Here is a 27338-nt window from a genome sequence, read left to right on the forward strand (position 1 = left end):
CGAGATGCCCTTCTATAGCTTTGGTTGGCATGAAACTCTCCTGGTTAACTCATCAGTACAAAAGATGAACAAATGTGTTAGAAATGTACTAGTTTCTTAAAAAATGTTTGGTAGGCACTTACTGCATCTCCCAAGGTGCATTTCATCAACCAACATCCAATCGCTGAGGAAAAACATTTTTAAAGTCCTTATTGCTAGAATTCAACCTCTGGTCTGGGACCTTAGCTCATGGGAGTTGCAGTATTTGGCGACGTCTGCCAAGTTGAAATGACTGATTCACCATGGGTGGAAAATAAAGCGTTCATATTGGATCACATACTTGTGCAGAGAGAAGCATTAAATAATGTCTGAGTTACTATTATTGATGTTGGTTATTTTAAGGTGTTGCTGTTTGCTTTAACATGGCACTATATAAAGGAGCAGGTGGAGAATGCATAATCCAATCATAAATCCTTCTTGTATATTCGAAAATAATTTGCCTGTATGCTTTTTTTGAAAAAGCACATCAAATGTCTGTGATGTATTGCTTTATCTTTGTGCGGGCAAGCTGGAAAAGCGTTTACCTAAAGTGTTTCACCAGTTAGGATTGTCTGATTAATGCTGTGTGTAATGAGACTTTTAATGATTACGAGTCATTTGTGGCCTTCATGCTCTCTGAAATGTCAGCCTGATTGAAGTCCAACCCTCTGTGTGCAGTATCCTGATAGCCAATCAATAGCCTAGCACCAGTGTACAGCAGCACTCACATGTCATGAAGCTAAAAACCATAAAGCCGCAGCTTGGCTCCGTGCTGCTTAGCTCCGTGCTGCTTAGCTCGATGTTGCTTAGCTAGCAGTTGAAAGCTGCAATTTGTCTTTAACATGTTATTAATCCAACTTTGGAGTTCAATATCTGCCAAGTGTGATTACGAACTGACTCAATCACGGTGCATGTAGACAGGTGATTCATTGCAAGTCGTTTATTTTTGACAACCCTTCACAGCGATTTGATTGGTTTTGGTTTCTGAAAATATGTTTACCACAAACTGTAATGCAGCAACACATATTTACAAAAGGACTAGATGCAACAACATAATATTTTAAGGTTTAAAAATAGTAACAAGGAATTCCGCTGTGATTTAAACTGCTGCTTATTTTAAGTATTGTGTTCTATGCTCACTACTGCGCTTTCAAAGTATGTTAGAGTCTCATTTACTGTGCCCTTTTTTGTGAGTTTGGGCAGTTTTGATCTGAATTTTTCCAAGCCTTGGATGCAGGAGATGAGAGAAGAAATGAAATTCCGTGGCAGTGGTGGTTGGCTGGTCGCTGTAAAGAAAATTGTTGCTCAGCTGAACTTATGCCAAGAGACAAGTCCATTGGCATGTGAAATCCTAGAGTGTCTATAGCTGCAATGCAATGCCACCCTTTCCATACAACATTGGCCGCTTGACTACATCAGAAGCAGACTACAAACGCATCATGGACTTTTGAATGTACAGCCATGCATGGAAACAGTAAATCAAATGCTACCTCTAAAATAACTATAGGATTCCTCGTGGTGTGATTTCTACAAGCGTTTTTGAAACTACTGACCCACAACCCTTTCCCACTTGATTGATAATTTAGTGTGCTTTGCTTTTATCTGTGCATATGAGCATCAAACGATACTGACATACCAATAATTAACATTTATGTTAAGTACATAAAGAATGCAGCACCAGCCTTCAAACAGCATGCATTAAATCAGTGTGAAGCACTATAGGCCCTTTCACACCGCAATACTTTTCCCACAAAGGTTCATGAGAACTTGGTTCATGAGAACTCTTTAGTTCTCATGAACTAAGTACAGATCACGTTCACACGTTCTTCTTCTTCTTCTTCTTCTTCTTCTTCTTCTTCTTCTTCTTCTTCTTCTTCTTCTTCTTCTTCTTCTTCTTCTTCTTCTTCTTCTTCTTCTTCTTCTTCTTCTTCTTCTTCTGCTTTGGGTTTACTGGCAGGCCGCAAACCACTTCACGGCGTATACTGCCGCCCCAAAGTCCCCGGCCAGAAGTCCCCGGAGTTGGGGACTGGCAGCAGCTTCTACTGAAGCCTTCCGAGTAAATCGCCAGAATGCCGACACCTCCTCATCTCCACCGCTCCCATGTTTTATTTTGTGTTGCCATAAGTTAGTCTCTCTGCGTTTCTGCGCTGGGCTAATGCTAATGCAATAATGCTAATGCGAGGATAATAAAATGGCGGTTTCACAAAACGTTTTGGGAGTTTTACGGGGCGTGGTTTGCATTCCGCCCAGCCAATCAGAAATAGGAACCTTTTTCTCCCACGAAAGTACCTGCTCTCTAGCAGGGACTGAAAAGGGGGTAAAAAGGTTCTGATGAACTCATTTTAGTTCCGGCTCTTTTTGGTGTGAACGCGACATTTCGGAACTATATCGGAACTAAAGTGGGAAAAGTACTGCGGTGTGAACGCGCCTTATGTTTTCTTTATATATATTCTTTAACGCATTATTGACCTTAAGTCTGTAACCTTTGCCATTATTGATATTTGCCTTCTTGGTCGTTAAACTGTACTTTATCTTGAAAAAAAAACAACTCAACATTAAAAAAAAAAATCTGCAGCTGAACCGTTCAATCCAAACAGGGGAGCTTTAAAGGATAATAAATAAATGTCAAACTATCTGAAGAATATTGCAAAACAATATTGTTTTGACAGCAAAACAAAAAGAATTGCCCAAAGACAATCAATTAAAATAAACTAAATGGAATTTAGCAAATAAAAAAAAAGGAAATGTTAGCACTCTTGGCAGTCAGTTTAGCTACCGGTACACATAATCTGCATTACTTAATTACACTGTAAATAAGGTGCCACTGTTTGCATTACTGCATCAGTTTTCCTACTGGGAAAAGGTATAGCCACAATTGTTATATTTAAAAGATAAAAGTCATATTGAATTGAGTGCTTTATGATTGTTGACACTTGAATTTACAGTATTTATATTTTCTTCACAAACTGCTATAATGTATACGTTTATTTATATGGGTCTATGCAGACGGAAAACCTGTCAGCAATTTTCCAACTTTTCATTGCCCCATGTCAAAACCTTCTGTTTTTTGCTTTACTACTGTGACGTGAAATGACCTTACTGAGTGTCTGTGCAAAAGGACTCACCCCAGTGGTATTTAAAAGAAAAGTTGTTGTGTGGTCGAAGCCTCTGATGGTGTGAGCAGGGTCTGCTAACAGGGTGTTTCTCCCTTCCCTCCCACTTGACAGAGAGGAGATGAAGTCCCTCCAGACAGCCCTGCAGAAGCAGCTGGATGAGGCCAATGAGAGAGTGGAGAAGCAGCAGGCCACGGTAAGAGAGAGCTGACCTGACCGTCAACATCCAGTCTCCTCTAACCAGCGCTGTCACCTGTCACACAGCCCCCCGTTATCCACACTCATTACCCAGCCAACTCGCTCGCCTCCTTGATACATCATTAGTTGAAACTCTCAGAAATTGAAAGATAAATCTTTGTGTCCTCCTACCTCGAAATATTTGATAAGAACAGACAAAGGCATTATAACCTCAGAACATGTTCTTATCTATCCATCAATCAATCCCACTGTCTAGAGTATCCACTGTACCGATCTATCTCTGCTGCACAATACACTGACACCTTGCTTTATATTCCACACAGGTCTTAAACACTGTCTGGCAAATCATTTAAATTAATCACAAGGTCTTTATAATTTCAGTAAAATGGTGAAGAACCCAAAGCCCAAGGTGATGTATTGAAATTGGAGCAGTAGTCTCTGACGTCAATATATTGAGTTTAATATTGAAGCAATCATATACTGTAGCTGAACATTAACACTTGTTTCCAGTGGTAACAGATTAATGTTTTGTCAGTTTAAACCTGATGACTAATTTAGCTATTAACTTTATAATTTCAGATCCATTCATTTGAAATGTAATGATAAATAAAATAGTGGTTGTGTTTATGCACAACCCAGTCTCACGGCATTTCGTGTTCACCAACACGATTTTTAATCTATTGATTCGTGTTCACCAACAGGATTTCCCCCTTTTTTTCGTGTCACACAGAACGATTTTAAAAGCAATGTATTTCTACTGGTAATGTGTTTCGTGCCTGCAGCACGTCTTTTTCTCCGGTCGGGTCGTGGAAGACCGGAAGCTGTGTGGTTCATAAAAACATGTTCTTACTCAATATCAAGCCACAGTTATTGCTTTTATTTTAAATCGTATAATTTCGGACTTTTTTTGCTGTCTGTGAGGAAAATAAATGGGTCTCAGAGCCTCAGAATGCTGAAATCTGTATTTTTAAATCTTTTCTTCCTTCTAATTTGTTATTCTTTTCAAAATAACACACTGTTATTTACTCACCAATAACACACAATTATCCTTGCTTTTATTTATTGGTTTAATTCCATAATCTCTGGCTTTTTTGGCGTCTGTCAGGAACTGAATTTCATAATAAAATTACCGGAAACAGACATAGGAGTTTAGGATGGCCGAAGACACTACACTACCCATAATCCCCAGCTATCGTTTAGGACTACAGTCACCATGATTAATCTTCAAGCTCTGGGATTGGATGTTGGAGTGGCAGTGCGCCAAGGTTACGCCAAGCGTCACACAGCTGTTTGAAATGGAACAAAACCACGCCAGACTATCCAAAACTGGAATCGAACGCCCCCTCAGAACTAGACATGCTTTTTTTCACGACACTGTCTCAGGGCATCTTTATATTTAAGAACCTATTAATGTGTTATACCAGATTAACGGGAATAATCTCAGCTAATTGACGATACAAACCATTTTTACCAAAACAAAACACAAGTCTCATAAGAAGCATCTAAATGACCCCTGAGCGAAAAATGCTATCGCACTTTGGCACAAGATAAAATATACCCTTATTACTTATCGTAGCTGCACATACAAGATATCCGATGAAAGCTGAGGTTCCACAGATTATTTAGGTATATAGTATCATCACTAAGTGATCCGAACTCGCGACAGGGGAAGCAAACACAGACATCACAACACGTACCTTTACGTAGCTTTTACGTCTCACCATAGCTGTCAATCTGATCAAAAGACGTGTTCAATGGCATTAAAACGAGAAGAAACGCGGCTGAATTGGTTGATCCATAGGTTGATAATGTTTCTATTTTTTTTTTTTTTTTTTATATAATCCACAATTCCATTTTTATGTAAAACTCGGAGAGTAAAAGTTAGCTGCTAATGGTAGTCACCAGAGTTATCGCAGCTTCCGGTTTTGGCTATGCGGCAGTCTCACACACACACATTACCAAATAAGGAGCTCTGACGGTTAGAAAGAGATGTCAATCAGCAAAATCGAGCAAGGGAGGCCAGAGATAGGTCAAATCCACCCAAATGACCCCAGAAGTGTTTTTTTTTGCTAAATCTCTCTAAAAATGTCAAATTTCACTTGTTTTGCATCAATCTTGATACAGGGTACTTATTATATGCTGTAGTTTGGATTCCTAAAGTTTTTAGTCTACACCATCCCATCATTCAAGGGTGGTTTTCACTATAAGTAATTTTGCTGCTACTTAAGAGCACTTTTACATAATGGTTACCAATTATATCAAAAAAGACTGCTATAGTCCTTTGTTGTCCGTACTAAGGACACTGAAACAACTGGATTGAGTTACCAGCTATATCAAAACATTTATCATATATTTTTTAAAACAAATTAATGATCTCTTGAAGTGATTATATGAATTATTGCACATTGAATAGGTCAATATATGTATATATTTATTTGTGTTGTGTATTAAGTTTATGTTTACATTACATTAAATGTCACTTGTTGAACGATTTTACCTAAAGCAACTTATATACATTAAATGGTGTGGCCAATCCCTACAGAAGCAATTTGGGGTGAAGTGTCTTGCCCAGGGACCATAGACTGTATATATATAAAGGCCAGGGACACAGGGGCATGCTGACTGCAGTAGGGATTGAACCATTGCTTCCATGATCTGAAGAACAGCTCACTTAACCACTTAGCCACAGCCTACATTTGTCCATAAAAGCATGTTTGCTTTTGTTTCCAGTCATTATACTAATTATATTGTAGGGCCTTTTCAAATGCTGTGTAGCAAGATAATCATATTGCTAACAATATATAACAATGTCATTACAAATATGTTGTGACTTATTTGATTTACTATCCGAGCCCCAGTATTATTTGCTATAGTGAAAGCAGACACAAGTGCAAATAATTAAAATAAACCTTTTCTTTTTTTCTTTTTTTTATCTCTCTGACAAATGTAGCAACTCATCAAAATGAAAGTTGTTTGCCTACAGTTTCCGGTTCTGTAAAAAGCATTTAGAACCGCCTTAAACCTTCATTTTTTCCTCAGGCCAGCAGGGGTCGACTTCGCTTGTTGCATAAAGCAGTGCAAGTGTGTAGAGGTCTATGAGAAAATGACCATACTACTTGTTTTATTTGTTGTAAACATCAATGTAAGGTCTTCATTTACGGTTTCAAATATCCTTCTAACAGCATAATGTTTATTTTGCAAATGTTAGTCCCAGAGTAAAATAGACCGTACAGCAGTGTATGCTACTTTGTGATTGACAGGTTACTTCCCCAGTGTTGTTCTTGTTTTTGTCTTTGAACATCAACTTTATGAGATTGTGTTTTTTAGTGTATGAAAATTAATTGTACAAATTTGAGTTGCCTAAACAATTTTGTTTCAGTGGTTCTTAGCCCCACCCTCTTGTGTCACTGCTTGTAAAAAACCAAAAACAAGATAGCGACAAACTCTTGGCATCTGAATTATACTGAACAAAGCAACTAGTGATAGAGAGTTTCTGTGCGACTTTTTCCATTTGATACAGTCTATGGGTTTACTCCAAACAATGAACTGTTGTGTAGTCATGGTAGTACCTACAGTATAGCATGAAGTTCTCACTACATAATTTTTTGACATATGTTGCCGGTGTAAACACAAACCTATTCAACATACATTGTACTCAGCTAGTCTGTAGATGTTTGGTTTTAGTTGTGTCTATGCATATGCTCTATCTTACTTTATTGCCCAACATATGTGTCCCCATAGTATTCAGATAGACCTCCTCTTATTCTGCAACACAACTCCTTATCAACAAATCACCCTGAAGCCTGTTGTTCTGCAAAGAAAGCTATAGAGTAGCGCTGGAGTTTTTCTGGGATGTCCAGTATATGCTAATGAAAAGATGAAATGTAATAGTCCCGGCTTCTTATGCACTGTCGTGAGATTTCATTGACAACAACAATAAACAATCAAAGCACATCATTAATATAACTCTAACATTTCAAGGGACATTGTTGCCAATTTCTAAAACGGTGACAAATCCCAGTTGACATTTGACATTTATGTTCTGTTAAATGGAATGTATCCCTCCTGCTAAGATTCCAAATGGAAAGGAACACCTCTGCAGCATATACAATGCCACAGACGGTCAATAGAACAATGAAATGCTGTATCTGGTTTAGATTCCTCATGTCCACATCAAATTGAGTGAAAAAAAAGGACTTGCAAGAACTCAAGAGAGATGGTCCAAAAATAGTTTTTTGTACCAAGAGCAAACAGCAAGCAGCAGACAGAAAATAAGTTATATGTGCCGATAGATATGGGCAATACATTTCAAGCCAATCTCTTTTTTAGATAGTGTTTTTGTTCTGTGCATAAATATTTGTATTTATTGTAGCTACTCTCCAATTTCTCGGTTTAGAGTCCTTAATTAAACAACATTTATCCAATAGAATATGTCATCTGACACACACAAATTACTAATCAATTACATGTACATTTCACATGAGATACAGTAGAATTAACTTATTTTGATTGCTGAACAAATGTACTAACTAATACAAACAATAGCTTCATTCATCCAACTTACCTAGTATGCTGTAATGCTGTTTTGTTGTATCTCTCTTTCGATCCCTAAATGCTGCACCAGTATTTGTTTTTCGAGCTGTTCCTGAAGACTGTGGTGGTGACTGAAAGGCTCAAACGTAAACTTTGATGTTATCTCACCCTGCTTTGGGATATGAGTCAACTGGTGAGGCTTAGTTTACAGTTCCCTAGGGTACACACCTGTTATGAGGTCACCAGCCTCATGAAGCTTTTCCTTTTTGTCCTCCACACTATCTTGATGACCTCTCTCAAGGACATGCAACACAAAAAAAGGTCTTTCCAAAAGAGAAAAGAAAGAAAGACAAGACCTTGGCCTATCTATCCCACACACCTTATTATGTTTACGTACGGTAGCCCATGGCAGCAGTTTGCCATCTGCAGTTAGTGTTTGAACCTCCGTCTACTGTAAAAACACAAGCCACAGGCAAGACAGGCAAGACAGGCAAGACATGCTGAGCTCCGGATGAAAGGCATAAACAAAGATATCACTCTGAAATGATAAGCATATGCGCTATTAAATCAGGCACACAGTGGATAGTCGGTAGTCACTCACTGTGGAATAAATGCCTACGCGTTTATATGTGCCGCATTCAGAGAGCCCCGGATGAGACAATTCTGGACACTTGTTATGCTAAACTCAGATTGTACGACACCAGAGGAATTTAATATGTGACAGGTTTTCCATCAGAGTTAAACAGTCTTTAAGCCTGGGTGGCCAGCTAAAAACTGTGTATTAAAATTTCACTACAGCAAGGGGGCCTCCGGGTTACTGTCAGTTTATAAGAAACAGTGTTCAATTATGGTTGGAGCCTGAATATACTGCATCAATGTAAACGTACCAGCGCTGCTCATATTGGTTAAATTAAAGACAGTAAATCAAGTGCTAACACTGTCTTTGCTTCTTGCACTGGCTTCATCTCAAGCCTCCAGTTCACTCAGCTAATGCATACAGGCTTTTTTAATGTATGTTATTTAATACCTTATGAACAAACTATATGCTGCATCAGGATGTTTTTGCTCTCTCTATATGTTTCAAATTATTTTGTTACTACCCTCGGGGGCAGTGACAGTGACTGAACATGACCTTTGATTATACCATGCCCTCTGCTTGGGGATCTGACTCAAACGGTTTGATCTAGTTACCCGCGGTGCCTCCATGGAAGAGGAACACATGTCACTTTGATTTGACCAAAAAGGGAACTAAATGTGTTATTTCTGTACAACATTGTACATTGAAAATATTCATCAATATTAGTAATAGCACAAAGCAAATCACAAGTCTGTTAATATTACACAAAACACATATATGTCCATATCCTGTTGTCTTTGATAGTTCTGGATTTTTAAGGGATTTTGCTGAGAATAACAATAATAAAATATTGCCTACCTTTCGTAAAGTAAAGGCAATAAAACATGTATGGACACTGATTTTGGTTCATTGTCATAATCCCTTTAGTTCAATGCACTTCATTTCCCATACAGCTCCTGCTAAAGCGGTGATGCTCAGCCTCCATGACTTTCATTAAATATGTTCACTGAATGGAAAACAAACAAACAATGAAGTGGGGGATTGAGTTTGATATTTTTTCTGTTTCTGTTTTCAGATCAAATTTCTTAAAATGGAGATGGAGAAAAAAACCAAAATCATCAAGGACTTACAGCAAGAGGTGAGTCATCAAAGCATCATTTAGGCTAGTTTGAACCCTGCTTTAAACAACATGTATTCTCAGTTAGTGCGTTTAAGAGATGCATATGTAGCCATAAAGGAATCATTTACTCAAATTGACCGATCAGGAACCCACTTTCCCCGCTTTGACCACCTCTATGTCATTTAATGATTATCTGTTTGCCAAATGCCGTCTGAATATCTCCAGGGACCAGAAGAGAGCTAGTAGCTTTTAATCAGAGGTGGACATTCGCTTGCAAAAATGTATCTGTTTGAGCGTGCACTTTGCAAACACTGGAGTCTGTTGTGATCATGATCGTTATCGAGACTGTCATGGCTTGCGTTGGTTGAGAAATCGGCTTCTTCTATTCTTCCTCTGCGCTGGATTTCTCCCTGCCTCATTGTTGAACATCAGTGCAGTATAGTTTGTCAAAACAAAAGGTTTTTTTTTCCATCTTCTTTTCTGTTTGACTCTAAGGGGCTGACACCAAAGCCTGACATTTACCGCTGATTCCTTAGACAGCTAGAGAAAATAAAAAAGTTATGCTGGCAAATACCATTGTAACTGTACTGAATTTGTGACACCACATTATCTGCCGTTTGGCTTGTTATCTGTGACATTTTTTTTATAAAATACTCAAAATATAACATCAAAACAACATCAGCCCATTAAATGCTGCAGAGCTACATCTGCAGCAGCTTTTAAAAGAGGTTTCTTGATGGATGTTTCCATTGCTATCTTTTGTTTGTGTGTCAGCAATACACATAGGAAAATTGTCAAGATAAAACTTGTGAAGACCAGTACTTTGAAACAATTATATAAAACATGCAGCGACAGCCACTTAATGGTTTTCACTGAACTTGATAGATATGTGAGGCCCTTAACTCAAAAGCCTGCGTATGAATGACACAAGGTTTCATACCACTGTTTATTTGTTTTAATTGACTCCATTTGAAATATAGAAACACAAAAATGATTTCATTTTGACTGCAGTTTTTGTGTGATGACAGGCTCATTTGTATGTACCTGTCATCTGAAACCTTATTGACACCACACAAAATGCAATACATTCATGATTAGCTAGAACATTACTTTTCTTCAGGAACACATGGCACATTTGGCATTTCACAAATATACATAGCTAAGATTTTCTGTTTGTTGTTCAAATATCAAAGGCCCCTAATGCCCTTTATTTCACACTATGTTTATTGTTTATTTTCCAGTATATATTTTTGTTGCACATTATCAATATATTGCCATTGCTATCATTCAGTCATCGCTATATTGTTTGCATGGAAACCAGACAAACAATAACAATTAAGATTTCCAGCAACTTGATACGTGACCATTTATCTATAAGGGCGGATGTCTGAGACAAAGGCTGATAAGAGAGCTCTCGAGGCATTTTCAAAAACAAGATGGCTGCAGCTGAAGTAAGCTTTCTTTTGAAGCCGCGATCTTGTCAATATTGAACAAACCTATTGTTAAGGATCTATGAGTTGCATATAACGCTTGTCTTTATTTTCTTCCATTGACTGAGAAGTTCAACACTAATTTGCATTTGTAATATGTTCTGGCAAAGTTTGGGTGACTATATCAACCACAAAGACAGCCGTTGTATAACTGATGGATATAATAGATATAATAGTGCACACCAGAATCCAGAGGAATCCAGATTGTGTATGTGTATTCAGGCTATGATTGAATGCTGAGAGGAACAATGAATACAAAAATATTAACGACAAACGCATGGACACATCTGAAAGAAAAACGTATTTAAAATACTTGTCAGACAAAGAACTAAATATAATAAAATGGGTTCTAAAGTGGATAGGCCTTGAATCCTTTTCATTGATCGATTAAAAAGTAACATCTCAATGTGCGGTTTAATTCAGGGTGTCTGTGAATGTTTCCCATTGGAATGTTTATTGCGTGTGTAACTCTCTAAGGGGTAATCAGAGGTAAATGTAGAGTGAAATCCACGTGAATCAAGTCATTTTCACAGTCGGAGGTAGCACATTAAGGCAACACTCTGGAGCAGAAGCTTTTACAGACTCAATGACTCATATAAGAAGTCATGATTTGTCTTTGTAATTAACAATTAGGGATTTATTTTCTCTTAAATTACATCTTATTTGGAAATAGAACAGGTGCTAAAACACTGACAGGGCGGCGTAAAAAGGAAATTTGCTCTGATGTTTGCCACACACATTTTAGTTTTCTGCCAAACCTCATTACCACAAGTCATGTGTTGATGTACCCACTAATCTCTCCAATTCAAAGAGCTGGCAAACAGCGTTGCCAACAATTTGACCTGAATTGGAGTGAACTGAAATGTTATTTACAGATTGGAAACATAAACATAAGTTTTTGGTGTAAATGCCATGGTAATGCCTTTGCACACCAGGTGAAGTAGCACTAAGGTTAGTAACTGATATTAGTCAAAAGGCCGCTGGACGAGGCAAAGAGCAGGAGTACAAACAGAAAGCATCTTTCATAGACCCATTGCCCCCCCCCCCCCCCCCCCCCCGTCATGCTAGTGCATCATTGTTGACATTTTGAGGTTTGACTTGTTCTATTCCAAATGTATCTATCTCGGTCTCTGTTGGTGTGAGGGCCTTTGTAATCACAGTGAGGTCATTTGTAGTCAACAGACATCTGGGAACATCTCTGACATCTGTGACACTCTGACATTTGTAGTGGCTACATGCCGGGAATCATGAGAATAATTTCCCCGCATCTGATACACTTGTGAGATACGGAAAAAAAACCTTGCACAAACTCAAAGGTCAGGAGTGTTAAAGCATTATCAGCAGCAGAATCTTCTATTCTCAGTCCGATTGCATGCTCTCGACTAGTCTGCAGCTTCAAAGAAAAGGAATAAAGGCATACACTATTTTTGTTTGAATATCACCATAAAAGATGCTGCCGTAATGTTAAACGTGAGGTTTTAGTTACTTTGCAGATTCTGATTAATGATGTGAAATATCAGTAGTAGATAGTTGGTGCTTGAAAAGACTAAACATGTATCTGCAATTGACATGAATGGAAACGAGTAATAAAGTGTATTCATTACTCGTTATTCTCTACTAATAGGTCATTAAAGACTGTATAGGCTATTTTGCACATCCCTTTCAAGATTTTCAAAGGTTTATTGACATATCATATACACAACTACGGTGTAGTTATGCAATGAATGAAAAACTTGGGTCACAGGTTCCTCAACAGTGCATTACAAGACATCTATCAATATGTGTGTACCTCCACCATTAAACTGTCATATTCTGCACATTTCTTATTCTATCTACATACATAAGAGTATAATTATTATGTATAATATCGGTTAAAGTAAATGCTTCAACATAGTTAACATTGCAGGAAAGCAATATATTAGATAACCCCAAATATGTTTTCTTATTTTAAAGAAGACCTTAACCTAAAGTATTCTTTAATGTGTTAATAAAGGTTAATTAGTTTGTCTGTTTTGCACATCCTCCTATTAATATCTTTGTACATCCGGCACTAAACTGTTTTATTGTAGATATCACTACAGTATCTTCTTGATTTTTTATATTCTATATTTCTATCATTGACCTTCTAATTTCCCCCTATTTTGTATAGGCTACTCTTAATATGTATTTCATCAAATATAACATATTCAACAAAATATTCAATAAGGTGCTTTGACCACTAGGCGGTGCAGGTTAAAAAACTGTCAAGTTTAAAGTGTTAACACAACAAATTATGCTTTTTATTATTAGTGTAGGACACTTATATATGTATAACATCTGAAGATGTGTAGTTTTATTCATGTTTTCACATAATTGTACAGGATATTGCTATAATATTTCACATATTTTACTTCTACACATTAATATCTGATTTGTAAAACATCACAGACAGAAATTTCATATTGCATAAACACCATATGCCAACGTGCATTGCGGATAAAACAGCCAATCACCGAGCTTCAACCATAGCTAAGGATCTTGGGTAATCAGTTCAGTGGGTGTGCATAGCCGTCTGTATCCGGTGACTTTCAGTTCCTGACGGACAGCAAAAAAGCCCGATATTATAGAATTGAACAAATAAATAAAAACAAGGATTAATTGTGTGTTATTGTTGAGTAAATAACAGTGTGTTATTTAGAAAAGAATAACAAATTAGAAGGAAAACAAGATTTAAAAAATGCATATTTCAGTATTCTGAGGCTCTGAGTCCCGAAACATACTACCATAGGCGGTGCGTGAGGCTCAGGTTTGGGAAGGCTAAACTACTAAATTAAATTGTTTAGTTTATTAACGCTACAACATAGCGTATTGTGAGGCGGTTGTCGTTGTTACAAGTACAACGTTACAATGTGGGGCCATTGATAATGAAAATAGATTTGTACCCTTAATGTCTACCCCTGCCCTGTGCCGTATAAGCTTTTTATTTTATTGTTTATCAGTAGAGGTTGCTGCTTTATTCCTTGTATCTGTCCATGTATTTATTTATTTTTAACATTAACTTTTTTAAACAATAAACAGTGTCAATATCAATACTTGGCAGCTTATAACATTGTCCTACCTTAATGGAGCAATATGCGACGCTTCGCCGTGGCGGCATCATAGGCGTCAATAATGTCCTCTGCTTTGATTTTCTCTGTGAGGTTGCTCTCAATGTGAAGCAGGCTCAGTGTTGTCAACCTCTCCTGATGCATCGTTGTTCTGAGCCAGTTTCGGATACGCCGCATTGCTGAGAACGATCTCTCACATGTTGCTGTGCCAACGGGTAACGAGAGAGCCAGGCAAAACAGCTTTTTGAATTTAGGATAATGTCCAGTGGCAAGTTCCTTTTTTATATTTTCAACCGATACGCTTGGGAGTTTTGTCATCACCATTGTCATCTCAGTCAGTGCAAGTTTTGGGTTGATGGAGAGGAGGCTTGCGTATTGGCTGAGAAGGCTCTCTGCTCCTCTGAAGTCACATTTAAACACTGCATCCACACTTTCTGCAATGGCCATTGACTGCGGTGAAAACCTTGTTGAACACTCACCTAGAAGTGTATCCAGCACAGGATAGTAGAGCTGAATTGCCCATTTCTTTTTCAAGCTGTTTTTGTCTGTGCTTGTTTGGTACTCTCTTTGGCCAAGGGTGCTGGTGACTAATGCACAGTCAAGAGCAGACGGTTGTTTGACAGGCCTCTTGTGCGGTCTCTCGTCGTTCTCTTCAATGCATACGCCAACTGACTGACAGAATGCTTAGATTTCAATCCAGATGTCCTCCCACTTTTGACTTGTTGCCCTCATGTTTTCAAAGCATTTCATCATGGACTCAATGACACTCGCAGCCTTAGATAGGGTTGTCTCTTTCCCTTGAAGTGCCTTGTGTGCGACATGCACCATGCTGAGTAACGGATGGAAAATAATCAGACTCACGCAGAAATGTGCACTTCTCACAGCATTTAACAGACCAGACGCCTCAACAAATCTGCGATAAGGTGGCACCGACAGTTCGGACAAGGTGGAGATCAGGACCTCCATAGAGTCTTTTACAGCAGACACGTTTTTTCACCTACAAGCCCACCTTGTGTCGCTCAGTGCTGTAAGCTCCGCTTTAACACCCAGCTCATTTTGACGCTGTTTGTATGCATGATGAGTTCCTGGTTGGGCGAAGAAGGTGTACAGACTCTCAAGGGTGAGAAAAAAACCCATTGCTGTGCGATTAGACTTACACGCATCCACCAAAACAAGCTTCAATTTGTGGGCCATGCAATGGATGTAAATAGCCGACGGGTGATCCTGGCGTAGTTTTGTTTGAACACCATTAACATGACCAGACATGACGGCTGCCCCATCGTAACCCTGTGCCACAATTGGTAAACGGTACAGTCCGCATTGCTCCAGAAACTGCTTGATTTGGCAGAATAGTGCCTCTGCGTCTGCCCCTTCTGAACAATCCACAAATCCAAGGAATCGCTCTTTGATTTCCAGTCCCTCTGCATATCTGACGCACACTGTCATTTGCTCCTGCTTAAATGAACGTGCCTCGTCCACAAGAATAGTGTACAATCCATTATCCTCAATGCTACGAATGATGATGTTTTGTACTTGTTTCGCTGCTATTTCCAACAGTTCATTTTGAGTGTCATGGCTTGTAAGGTTGAATGGGCCATTTAACCTGGAACTGAAAGCAGTGTTGCGCTTTGAGAACCATTTGCATAGCTCCAAAAAGTGTGCTCGATTCGAAGAGCTCTCCCGTTCATCATGCCCTCGTAGAGGAAGCCCCTGTTTGCCTAGATAAAGCACCATATCCACAATATCGGCTGCATATTCCCTGTTACACTTAACAATTGCTCTGTGAGAGCCACTCAACTGGGCAGCGACAGAACCAGTGGTTTTAGATGCTACATAGCCTTGCCACAGCTCCATGCACTGCCGATGTGATCCACATTCCGCATGTCGTTGTAATTTTAGCAAGACATTCTTCCAATCCCGTACACCGTTAGTTAAAAAGGCAGAATCTCTGTAGCCGCTGCTGCACTGGAATTGCCTGCATGGAAAACAGAACACAGCGTCTGCCTCTTTGCTGTATTCTACAAAAGTGTAGGTCTTGTAGTACTCAGATGAAAACGATCTTCTCTGTTTCCCGAAAACCGTTTTTGGGTAGTCCGGCAGGATGGGCTGAGATGGGCCGCTTTCTCTGTCTCCCAAGTCAGTAGCGGCGGCAGTAGGACTAACGTAGGTCAGACTCAGAGGCAGAGCACTGACTGGCTGGGCTGCTCCCATCTCTCCCGGCTTGCCTCCCGCAGCGCCCGGCTTGCCTCCCGCCGCTACCGGCTCGGCTCCCGGCTCGCGTCCCGCCGCTCCCGGCTTGCCTCCCGCCGCTACCGGCTCGGCTCCCGGCTCGCGTCCCGCCGCTCCCGGTTCGGCTCCCTCCCAGCTCGCTTCCCGCCGCTCCCGGCTCGGCTCCCGGCTCGGCTCCCGGCTCGGCTCCCGGCTCGGCTCCCGGCTCGGCTCCCGGCTCGGGCTCCCGGCTCGGGCTCCCGGCTCGGGCTCCCGGCTCGTGTCCCGCCGCTCCCGGCTTGCCTCCCGCAGCGCTAATGTCAAAGAATCAAAGACATACATTATATTTAAATTTTACCAGGATGCAGTGACAAAAATATTTGGGAAGGCTTAGCCTTCCCTAGCCTACAGTACCCCCCGCCCCTGCATACTACCAATACAAATACATTGCTTTTAAAATCATTCTGTGTGACATGGAAAAAAGGGGAAAATCTTGTCGTGACTATAACACGAAATGCCGTGAGACTGGGTTGAATAAACTGCCATATCTAGCTTAAACTCACGTCCTGTATGGTTCTAATGCAATAACATTACTCAGAATTGTGAGTCTGTAAATATCTCCCTGATAGTGGTGAAAGGAACATATGTAGAGCTAACCATATTCTTTGTTTACATCGGCCATTCAAAATGTGTTTTTTATTTGCAAATAACTGTGAACTGCATGGTGGTGTCAGCAGGGAAGCTTTACGGCTGTGGAGCCATTATCAATGATTTGCTTTCAGGGTCTTTTATGCGTGTTTTGATGGAGAATGATTTGTAGACTGATTTGGATCCTGCTGGGATTCATCAGGTTCTCACCGAGCGTTATAATGGACAGCTTTGCCACGCACTCAGCTACTCGCTGCTGATGCTGATGTTTTTTAGTCTAAAATGGCTTCCCACCATTGTCTTCTTTTCATGTCTTCCTGATGTAATTTCACCGGCTAAACGGCATTAACAAATATCATGCATCAGGGCATTTACTGAATATCTCAGTATCTCTTAGTGATACTCTTACTGGAATAAAGAGTCAAGAAAGGAGAGTAGGCAAAAATGGAGATTGCATCAGTGTAAGTGTTGAACAGGATAAAGAAAAAGATACTGCAGTCTAGCAAGTCATGTAATTTTTTTCTTTAAATATAAAAAACACTTATTGATGCCATAAAGTTACTTGATCATAATCTTCAGAAAGTGATAAAACACATTAAATAGATGTTTTTATTAGTTTTATTGTTATTTAAAGTACTTCAAATTGTCACCAAAGCACGGATAAAATGAGGAAGGAAATTGAATATTCTAAAAGTGTGTACTCTGAGTCACAGTCACAGACATTGAATATATCTGTGGCTTTCATTAATATTTGGGCAGTTAATACCTGTATTTTCTGTCTTATGGGCGCTGTTCAAAATGGCTGCCCACTGCTCCTAACACTAGGATGGGTCAAATGCAGAGAAACAATTTCCCCACGGGGATTAATAAAGTATATCAATCAATCAATAAAAAAAAAAAGACAACTTTGAAAATAATTATTGTTCTCGTTATTACTCCACACGACACGCTAAGCTTCAGTCAATATTGCCTTGAGAATAAATGGCTTCTTCGCTACTCCAATGGTATATTTCTCAACAACTGAGTAGCCACTGAATTAACACAAAGGCCCCGAAAGGACTCTATCAAAAGTAATTTCACACATATCATTGCTGCTGACAAGCATTAAAAGCAACATGAGCTGACATAAATGTAGGATTAATTAAAATAAAGTGAGACGTGTCATGGCATACAATGTCATTGTTTTTGCACTGGACAGACAGGCGATGTGGAAACTGATCGCACAGCAGGCCAGAATTGTTACGTCAGGAGAACAATGGTGGACTTGACAACCAGCAAGGCTGACAGGGTTTATTGTTAATGATAACAGTTTAGTTAGATGGCTATGATATATTAAAGTGCATTAACTCTGGTGAAAATAAACAGTTAGCATGTTTTTTTATCCGAACATGTAAAGGATGCATCACCTCTTTGAGGCATGTGGAGGCAAACCAAATTGACTTAAAAAATAAGCCATGTCCTTCCTGCCTATGCTAGCAGGATCCATTGCTCCACACACTGTGAAGGGTTGAAGAGACATGTTCAAATTCCCAGTTGTATTTATTTGATTTTCTTTAGAGGTATGAGAATTGTAATATATCCATTAAGATTCAAAGAAAGTCCAGAATGACACCACTGCTAGAAGTCTGGCTTCATGGTTAAAGTCAGTTCCTTCTTATATAAACTCAACATTGTAGAATAAAAGGTCATGTTGGCCCCCGCAGCATGTGGAAACAGATCTGTGCAGCCCGTAACTGATGCAGGCATCTGTGCATTGTGTGCTCTCAATACTACAATAACACAACCGTGACATTATTGTGAACTGAACATGAACTCTGGAACAAATTAATGTGATGTGAATTCAAAATGATGACCATTATCTCCCTCTAGCTTGAGTTTAAAAATGTGAAAGAAGCATATTTTGACATGTTGATTAATCTGTTTGCCTTTTGAAAGGTGAGCTAAGCTGAAGCTTCAGGAAATTGCATGATTCATCATGATGTAATGTGAAAAACACTTACGTTACATGAAAAATCATATCCACTAGAATTCATTATAGTTCATTACAACTATTCTCGCTGAAGTCCAGAATCTCGGATGTTATGGGCATTTTATTTAGAGGTAAATACAATTGGAACATATTATCCATTTGTCTTTGGTTGCTATGCTAATGTGCTAACACAAGGTACAAGTACCACAAGAAATATCACATCCAGAAACATTATGAGTGGAAAACTAAACTAAATAGTTCTCATTCATAACACTCCGTTCGATGTCTCACTATGGGATGCGCCTCATCGCGGAGCAAACAGAAGCATCAATCTCATTACGCCAATCCTGATTGGCCGGTGATTCTTGACGTCAACGTCAGGGGAAATCACCTCCTATAAGTAGCCTGCGCCACGACGCATGCGTCATTCAAACACCTCTTCTCGCTTCAGAGCACATCTCGAACGGTAGCCGGGCTAGCTTAACAGTCCACAGACTGAACCCAAAGCTAATTTCGGTCGACGGGCGTTAGCCGGCTACCCGATTCTCTCACAGAAGAGTATTATAGTCAACCTCGCCGTTCTTCCTCTGGAGTAAGGTAAGGTTTTGACTTCAAGTTAGCAACACACCAGTTGCTAACTTGTGTTTTTTCCCTCACTACCGACACCACGGTAGCGAGGACACTTTTTTCTTCTCTCTTCCACGGAGGAGAAAAGGATTACAGGAATATTACCATACCAGGTAATATCCTTGAGAGAAAAAAGACCCACGCTGTCCTTTTTTCTCCCGGATTAAAGACAGATCGGTAAACATTTTTTTCTCGAACGTACCTGTCATGAGCGGACCCTCTCCACGCCTCACGGCGAACAAGATGGACGCCTCTCCCCCTCACACCAGAGGAGTCAGGAACTCGGAGGCTCGGCGCTGCGGTTGCGAGTTGAAAGTGTCAGGCACAGACTCACACCAGATCTGTTCGTCCTGCCTCGGGCTGGAACACGCCCAGGAGGCCATCGACAACCCCGGCTCGTGCAGACATTGTGCCCGCCTCACCGTGAAGAGCCTCCACCGAAGGTTAGCGCAACAAGTTAACCTGTCGGGACGGGACCCCCTCATGTCCACTGATCCGCCGACCGGCAATCAAGACACGGGGACGTCTGCCGCAGAGATGGAGCCCCTCACTGCGGTCTGGGGCTCACCGACAGCGGCACCCGCAGAACCGGAATCCCGCGCCATATCAGGCCGAGATCCGGTGGCGGCAAGAAACGCGGGAACGGGGCCCCACGCTATACCAAGCTGGGGCTCCCGACTGGACCTCACCATGGTTTCACCCGCGGAAGATGTCCTGGAGTTAGACTACATGGAGGACGAAGAGTACACCTCTGAGTTCCTCCTGTCTGACTCGGATGAGCAAGAAGACGACGTCTTCGTGTCACCAGCTCAGGCTGCAAAGCCGGGAGCGATGGCTGCTCTCTCGGCGATAGCACACCAGCTTCGCCCTGTCTCAGTATGGACCTACAAGCCGTGTGTCAGCGCGCTGCGGCCAGACTAGACAAGTTGGCCGAGAAAATCTCCGGTTCCGGCTGCAGCTCAGGCTCAGCCAACCCATAATTTCGGCCAGCAGTCGAGGAAGAAGAAGCGAGTGGCGTGACAGCCCCTCCTTCTCCCCTCCGTGAATGTGTTCCAGCCGCCTCGAGAGATGCCTAAACGCCATCCTCAAGTCCGCACAAACACATGTCACACGTTGGTTGATTCCTCTGTCATTAAACATTTGCCGCTGACGCATCCAGGCCGAGGGCCGAGGGCGCAGCTCAGAAAAATGAATAGAAAATCAATAAAACCAATGTTCTCCCCTTTTGAGAGCAGCAACGGCATCTCTCAAAAGGCGGATTATTGACGGGTCTGTGAAGGCACCACCGCCACACGCAGTGCCGGCTGGAGCTGTAAGCGTGACATCTCAGCTGGCTCTAAGGAGCATGCAGCAGGAGATACTCACGACACCCAAGCTGCCTCGAACTCTGCTCGGTTTAAAACACCGAAGACGCAGAGGTCGCAGCCCATCCCGAGTCCCCAGCCCAGGCTGGAGACGAGGGCAAGTTGGCCGAGAAAATCTCCGGTTTCGGCTGCAGCTCAGGCTCAGCCAACCCAGAATTTCGGCCAGCAGTCGAGGAAGAAGAAGCGAGCGGCGTCACAGCCCCTCCTTCTCCCCTCCGTGAATGTGTTCCCGCCGCCTCGAGAGATGCCTCAACGTCATCCTCAAGTCCGCATAAAACACATGTCACATCTTTCTGTCTGAATAAACCATTTTCCGCTGACGCATCCAGGCTCCGGCCAAGGGCGCAGCTCAAAAAAATTAAAAGAAAGACAATAAACAGTCCGTTAACCATAAATCCCCTTCTGAGAGCAGCTACGGCCTCTCTCAAAAGGCGGATAATAAACGGGTCTGTGAAGGCACCACCGCCACGCGCATGCGCAGTGCCGGTTGGGGCTTTAAGGGCACTACCGCCACGTGCGTACGCAGTGCCGGCTAGAGCTGTAAAGAACGGCCCGTCAATCCTTCCCCTTTCAAGAGCAGCTACGTAATCTCTCAAACGACGGATTATTGACGGGTCCGTGAAGCCACCGCCACACACATGCGCAGTGCCGGCCGGGGGCTTTAAGGGCACCACCGGCACACACATGCGCAGTGCCGGTCGGAGCCATAAGCGTGACATCCCAACTGGCTCTAAGGAGCATACAGCAGGAGATACTCACGATGTCTGCCTGGGTTTCTCAAAACAGTTATAATTTATCTGTTTTCACAAACCCAGAGAGAGTCAACCCACATTCTGGAGAGAAAGGTTCTCTCTCTCCTAGAAAGAAGGGTTTTATCTATAAAGCCCACCGAGCGGAGTCAGATTACGGAGGAAAATGTCCTCGTAAAGCACCCGCTCAACATGGGCCTCATAATAAAACTAAATCCCGAACGCCACGGCTTACGGAGAGTTTTGGTGATTATGAAATGCGTAGTGGCACTACACCGGACTTTTCCAGTGCGGGACGCGCCTACGGGTGCAGTCCTTTCACGGAAGGTGGTCACCACGGACGCAGGTCAGACGGGCTGACAGGGGACTTACGAGGGTCGCCCGGTGAGAGGTCTCTAGAACAGAGACTTCCAGCGGGCACGCGTAAATTACCCGGAGCTTTTAGCGGTGTTCCCCACCCAAAAACGCTTCCTGCCTTCTCTCAGAGGACTTCATGTCCCCGTGAGGATAGACAACACGATATCGTGTATGAACCGCCAGGGGAGGTTGCGTTGTCTCCAGTCACACACACTGGCACACAAACTGATCCCTTGGAGCGGCAGACGTCTCCTCTCTCTGAGAACGACACAAGTACCGGGTGTTATGCACCTAGGGACAGAATTACTGTCAAAGGGTGCACCACTCTATGCAGACTGGACTCCTCATCCAAGGATCGGGAGTCCGCTGTGGGTGCGTTACGGCGGAGCCGTGTTAAGTCTGTTCGCAAGGGGAGAAAATGCTCAATGACAGCTGTTCTCTTTAATGCACGATTTAAACGCACCGTTAGGCGGGGACGCACTCGTACACGATTGACCTCCGGGTCCTCTGTACGCGTTCCCACCCCTGGTTCTGTTCCCCTTAACTCCGGCCAGAGTGAAAGAGCAACGCCACACACTTACTCTGATGTTTCCACCCTAGCCCGCAATATACGGGCTGGCGGGGATATATCAGCTGTTGTGCGGGCAGCCGTGGCAGCCCCCACCACGCAGGGACAGATTGTCTCAGGCGGGGAGGGCGATCCTTCACCCACGCCCAGAGCACGGGGCACTATGGGCCTGACCCGTGAGTGGTACAATCTGAATACAGTGGGACTCCCTCAGAAGGTGATAAACACTATTCAGAGTGCGAGAGCTTCCTCCACCAGGTCTCTTTACGACTGTAAGTGGAGGGTGTTTGAGGAGTGGTGCCTTCAAGAAGGACACATCTCCTTTCAATGTCCTGTCGGGGTGATTTTATCATTCCAACAGGACTTGGTCGATAAACACAGAGCTTTCTCCACGATCAAGGTATACCTGGCTGCTATCGCTGCATGCCATGTGGGCTTTGAGGGTAAGACGGCTAGCCAACATCCTTTGGTTTGCCGTTTTATGAAGGGAGCGCGCAGGCTCCTCCCTGTCTCCAGGTCACTGGTGCCCTTATGGGACCTGGCAGTGGTTTTAAATGGGCTCAAAATGACCCCATTTGAACCCCTGGAGGGAGCTGACATGAAACATCTGTCACTCAAGACAGTGCTGTTACTGGCCCTGGCATCCGCTAAACGGGTCAGTGATATCCATGCACTGTCTGTACATCCCTCATGCACTCAGTTCGCCCCAGGGCAAACGAGAGTGTTGTTGAAACCCAACCCTGCCTTTACACCAAAGGTGGTTGGTTCGTGTACCCCGATTGACATTGAGGCATTTCCTCCGCAGCTGGTTTCCTCCGGGGAGCAGCAGCAGGATCTGTTGTGTCCAGTCCGGGCTTTGCACACATATATGGACAGATCAAAAGAGCTTCGTCTTAATGACTAACTCTTCGTGTCCTGGGCTAAACCTAACAAGGGTAAGCCTGTTACTAAGCAACGACTATCCCACTGGATCGTGGAGGCGATTGCTTTGGCCTATACGAGTCAGAATCTGCAAGCACCTTTGGGTCTGCGGGCTCACTAGACTCGGGGCCTGGCTACATCCTGGGCTTTGTTCAAGGGTGTTTCCATCCAGGATATCTGTGCGGCGGCAAGCTGGTCTTCGCCACTCACTTTTGTCCGCTTTTACAGGCTGGACGTCTCCGCTCCAAGCGTGGCCCGAGCAGTGCTGGGCACCTTGTTAAGTCGGGACTCCACATGTTAAATTCTGGTTGATCGGTGATCTTCGAGATAAGCTCGTCTGGTAATACGGGAGCTACAATATCCCATAGTGAGACATCGAACGGAGTGTTATGAATGAGAACTATAGGTTACTTACGTAACCCCAGTACTCAGATTAACATGAAGTGAGATGTCTCACCAGACGGCCCTCCTTGCTATGGTGAAGCGAGAAGAGGTGCTTATTTTGAATGACGCATGCGTCGTGGCGCAGGCTACTTATAGGGGGTGATTTCCCCTGACGTTGACGTCAAGAATCACCGGCCAATCAGGATTGGCATAATGAGATTGATGCTTCTGTTTGCTCCGCGATGAGGCGCATCCCATAGTGAGACATCTCACTTCATGTTACTCTGACAACTGGGGTTACGTAAGTAACCTATATATTTTAACGGTCCGTTACACATCGAAGACAACTCCCAGTTCAAAGCAGTGGTCAGGTTTAAAATGTACATGCTTGGGAATCAAGAAATAAATGTTTTTAATATACTGACAACGGCAAGAATACCAACAAAAAAAATCAACACATGCGAACAATCGAAGCTACCTGAACCTTATTAAAGATAAGTAAAATACATTTAATGAAGCTATTATCAGTATCATAAAACTTTGACTAAGGGTTTAAACTTTATCAATAAGCATTACAATTGGAAAATCTAAATATGATGTGTATGAGGATTGCCCATCCTGCTGGTTCCTCTTTTCTTTTTATTTTCATGCTGAGAGCATGTTATTTATTTTCATGACATCATGTTCATATTTCAGATTCCAGTACCCAAAACAGCTCTGATCTCCGCGCTGTGTTCGCGCAACATTGATTCTCCCTGCGCTGAGATCAGGTTGTCAGTTGATTCAAATAGCACACACACACACACCGATCAATTCATTGCACAGTTTAGCGTGGAATCGAATGTTGCTCAGGGTTAGACGTGATTTGTAGTGGACACGCCTCTGCTTGTCAATCAGTGTCCAGGACTAAATACATCTATATTAGTGTTTGCTAATTTATTTTGACAACTGCTAACATGGTCTCGCTGCACCTTTGATGTTGAGTGTGGCAAAGAAGACAGGAAAATAATTTAGTTAGAATCAGGCAAACATCATTTGTAATGTGCTAGATTATATAACTGAATGGACAGTTAAACAGAAATAAAGAGTCCGTTTATGCTTCCCTGACATTGACAGGCATCTTGTTCCTGATGGAGAATGGAACTGTCCCTCCTCCGTGCAACGCTGAAATCAATTATTAAAGAAGCAAATAGCTAAGGTTAATTTATCTCTCTTTATTAATTGAGGGAACATGCTGAATTGTAGATAAGGTGAATAGTGGCCTTCATCAGATATCAAGTGATCAATGTTATTTGCTTAGTGCAAAGAAGCCAGTTTTGTTTTATTTATCGCTGCACAAAGAGAGAGTAATGGATATGCCATTCACTGGTTTCTTTAGCAGAATTAGTTAAAAGCCTAGGTCTATAAAACACAAACACTTAGGAAATTGATCTTTACATTTTGAGGATTGCAAATAGATGTATAAAAGATAAAGTAAGAGTCATGTTTCGGGAGTAAAAAAATGTGGGATTGAGTGGGATTATATGGATAATACCTGCAGTTGATTGTTGTCTCATTGTGATCTGGGTTAGGCTGCACACTGTCACCCATAGCAGAGGCTGGTGTGCTGGAGAAGTTTCCTGTCAGGGTTGTCTGTTAATTAATTATCAGCATTAACACTTATGCAAGGGATGGTCATGGTGAGTCACATTGTTAACTTCCCTATTTAGTTTTGCAATGTTTGTGTTGATGTTTATTTTCTTTAAATTAAAACTGATAACCAAGGGCTAAAGCCCCTGTCACACTGTCCCGAAATTGACACCCGATGGACACACGAATATGGAATTGTGAATTTTGCACGAAGATGGCCCCGAACCACACACGAAGGCAACATTTACATTACATTTAAGACATACAACTGCAATGAAAGTACCAAACACAATTATGTTACAGTACTATGATACTGTACTGATATCTTCAGACTTTGTTCTTTAATTTATCCGTCTTTATATGTAGAAAATATTACGTTTTCTCCGTAATGTTGTTTCCATAACAACAACAATTTCCTGTCAACTGTCCTTCAAAATAATATAATATATCCTTTTTAGTTTCACAGAACACAAATTGGATTATTTACATAATATATTTACATGATTTTGTTGTGCAACAACCCGATGGACACACGATAAAGGAAATGTTCAAATTCGGCTGTGATCGTAGCAACATCGGGCCATTCGTGAGGGCACCTTAAGCCATCGTATGACCGCTGGTGGAGTTTCTCAGGCTCCGGCAGCAACTTCGTGAGCGGAGGCAAAATCTTTGGCATGCCATAAAATTGCAGAAGGACCTTGCGAAGGTTCATTTTCGTGTTGAATTCGTGTGTCAATTTTGCCCTTCGTAAGGCCATCGTGAGGGCATCTTGTTATCCTCGGTGCCATCGGGCATTCGCCCCGATCAGAGTGAGTGTGAATGCACCGATGATAACACGGAGATGACATGATTTGACAAGATGCCCTCACGAGTGCCTTACGAAGTTGCCGCTCACGAAGTTGCTGCCGGAGCCTGAGAAACTCCACCGGCGGTCATACGATGGCTTAGATGCCCTCACGAATGGCCCGATGTTGCTACGATCACAGGCGAATTTGAACATTTCCTTTATCGTGTGTCCATCGGGTGTCCATTTCGGGACAGTGTGACAGGGGCTTAAGGGATTGCAAATAAGCCTTATTGATTCACTTTGATGGCTCTATATAGGGTCTTCCTTGGACAATGAGTTCATAAACAGAGAAAGCAAATCTAGTGGTTTGTCAGAGAAAAATAAAAGCTATTTAGAGAATATTGCAATCATAAAGTACAGTAATCCTGCCAAAGCGTGTCTGTAATGAGCTCTGGAGTGACAGGTTTGCCTGAAAGCAGGATGTGTTGGTTCAGTGTCTCGTACTAAAAGGAGGTTGTGTTCCTCTAGGACAGTGATTCTCAAATGGGGGTACGCGGACCCCTAGGGGTACGTTGCGGTACTGCAGGGGGTACGTGAGATTTGATTTTTCTTTTTTAAAGTTAATTAAAAAAATACCATGCATGATTACAAAAATAATCTTAGTACAATAAGTTAAATAGAAAACATAAAAAAAATATTCCTAGAACCACCAACATGTCAAATTTGTGTATTGTATTTTATAGTTTTGCATAATATATCATTTTGTTCATTGCTTTGTTAAACAGATATTACTTCAGTTGAAAAACTCGTTGGAAAAATCAGTTTTAAAAAATGTTTATGTTATTTTTGTTCATGCATAAAATGAAAATATCTTTAGTTTGTTGTAATGCATGCATGGAGGAGTTAATACATCACACACTGAGGGAACATCACTATATTGGAATTATTTGTATAGGCTTTTTCGATCAAAAATGTTCGGGGTCGGTCAGGGG

At 41.8% G+C, this 27338-nt stretch overlaps 1 protein-coding gene across 1 annotated transcript in view; it reads left to right on the plus strand.

Moving 5' to 3' along the window:
- The window catches only part of luzp2 (leucine zipper protein 2), a 244598-nt gene that overhangs the window by 137899 nt on the left and 79361 nt on the right, over nucleotides 1-27338 (plus strand). The window contains exons 4-5 of the mRNA XM_034076049.2: nucleotides 3246-3327; nucleotides 9515-9577. Of these exons, the coding sequence (XP_033931940.1) occupies nucleotides 3246-3327; nucleotides 9515-9577 (145 nt within the window). The remainder of the gene's footprint in view (nucleotides 1-3245; nucleotides 3328-9514; nucleotides 9578-27338) is intronic.

This window comes from Pseudochaenichthys georgianus, chromosome 3, assembly GCF_902827115.2.
Source record: "Pseudochaenichthys georgianus chromosome 3, fPseGeo1.2, whole genome shotgun sequence".
NCBI lineage: Eukaryota > Metazoa > Chordata > Actinopteri > Perciformes > Channichthyidae > Pseudochaenichthys > Pseudochaenichthys georgianus.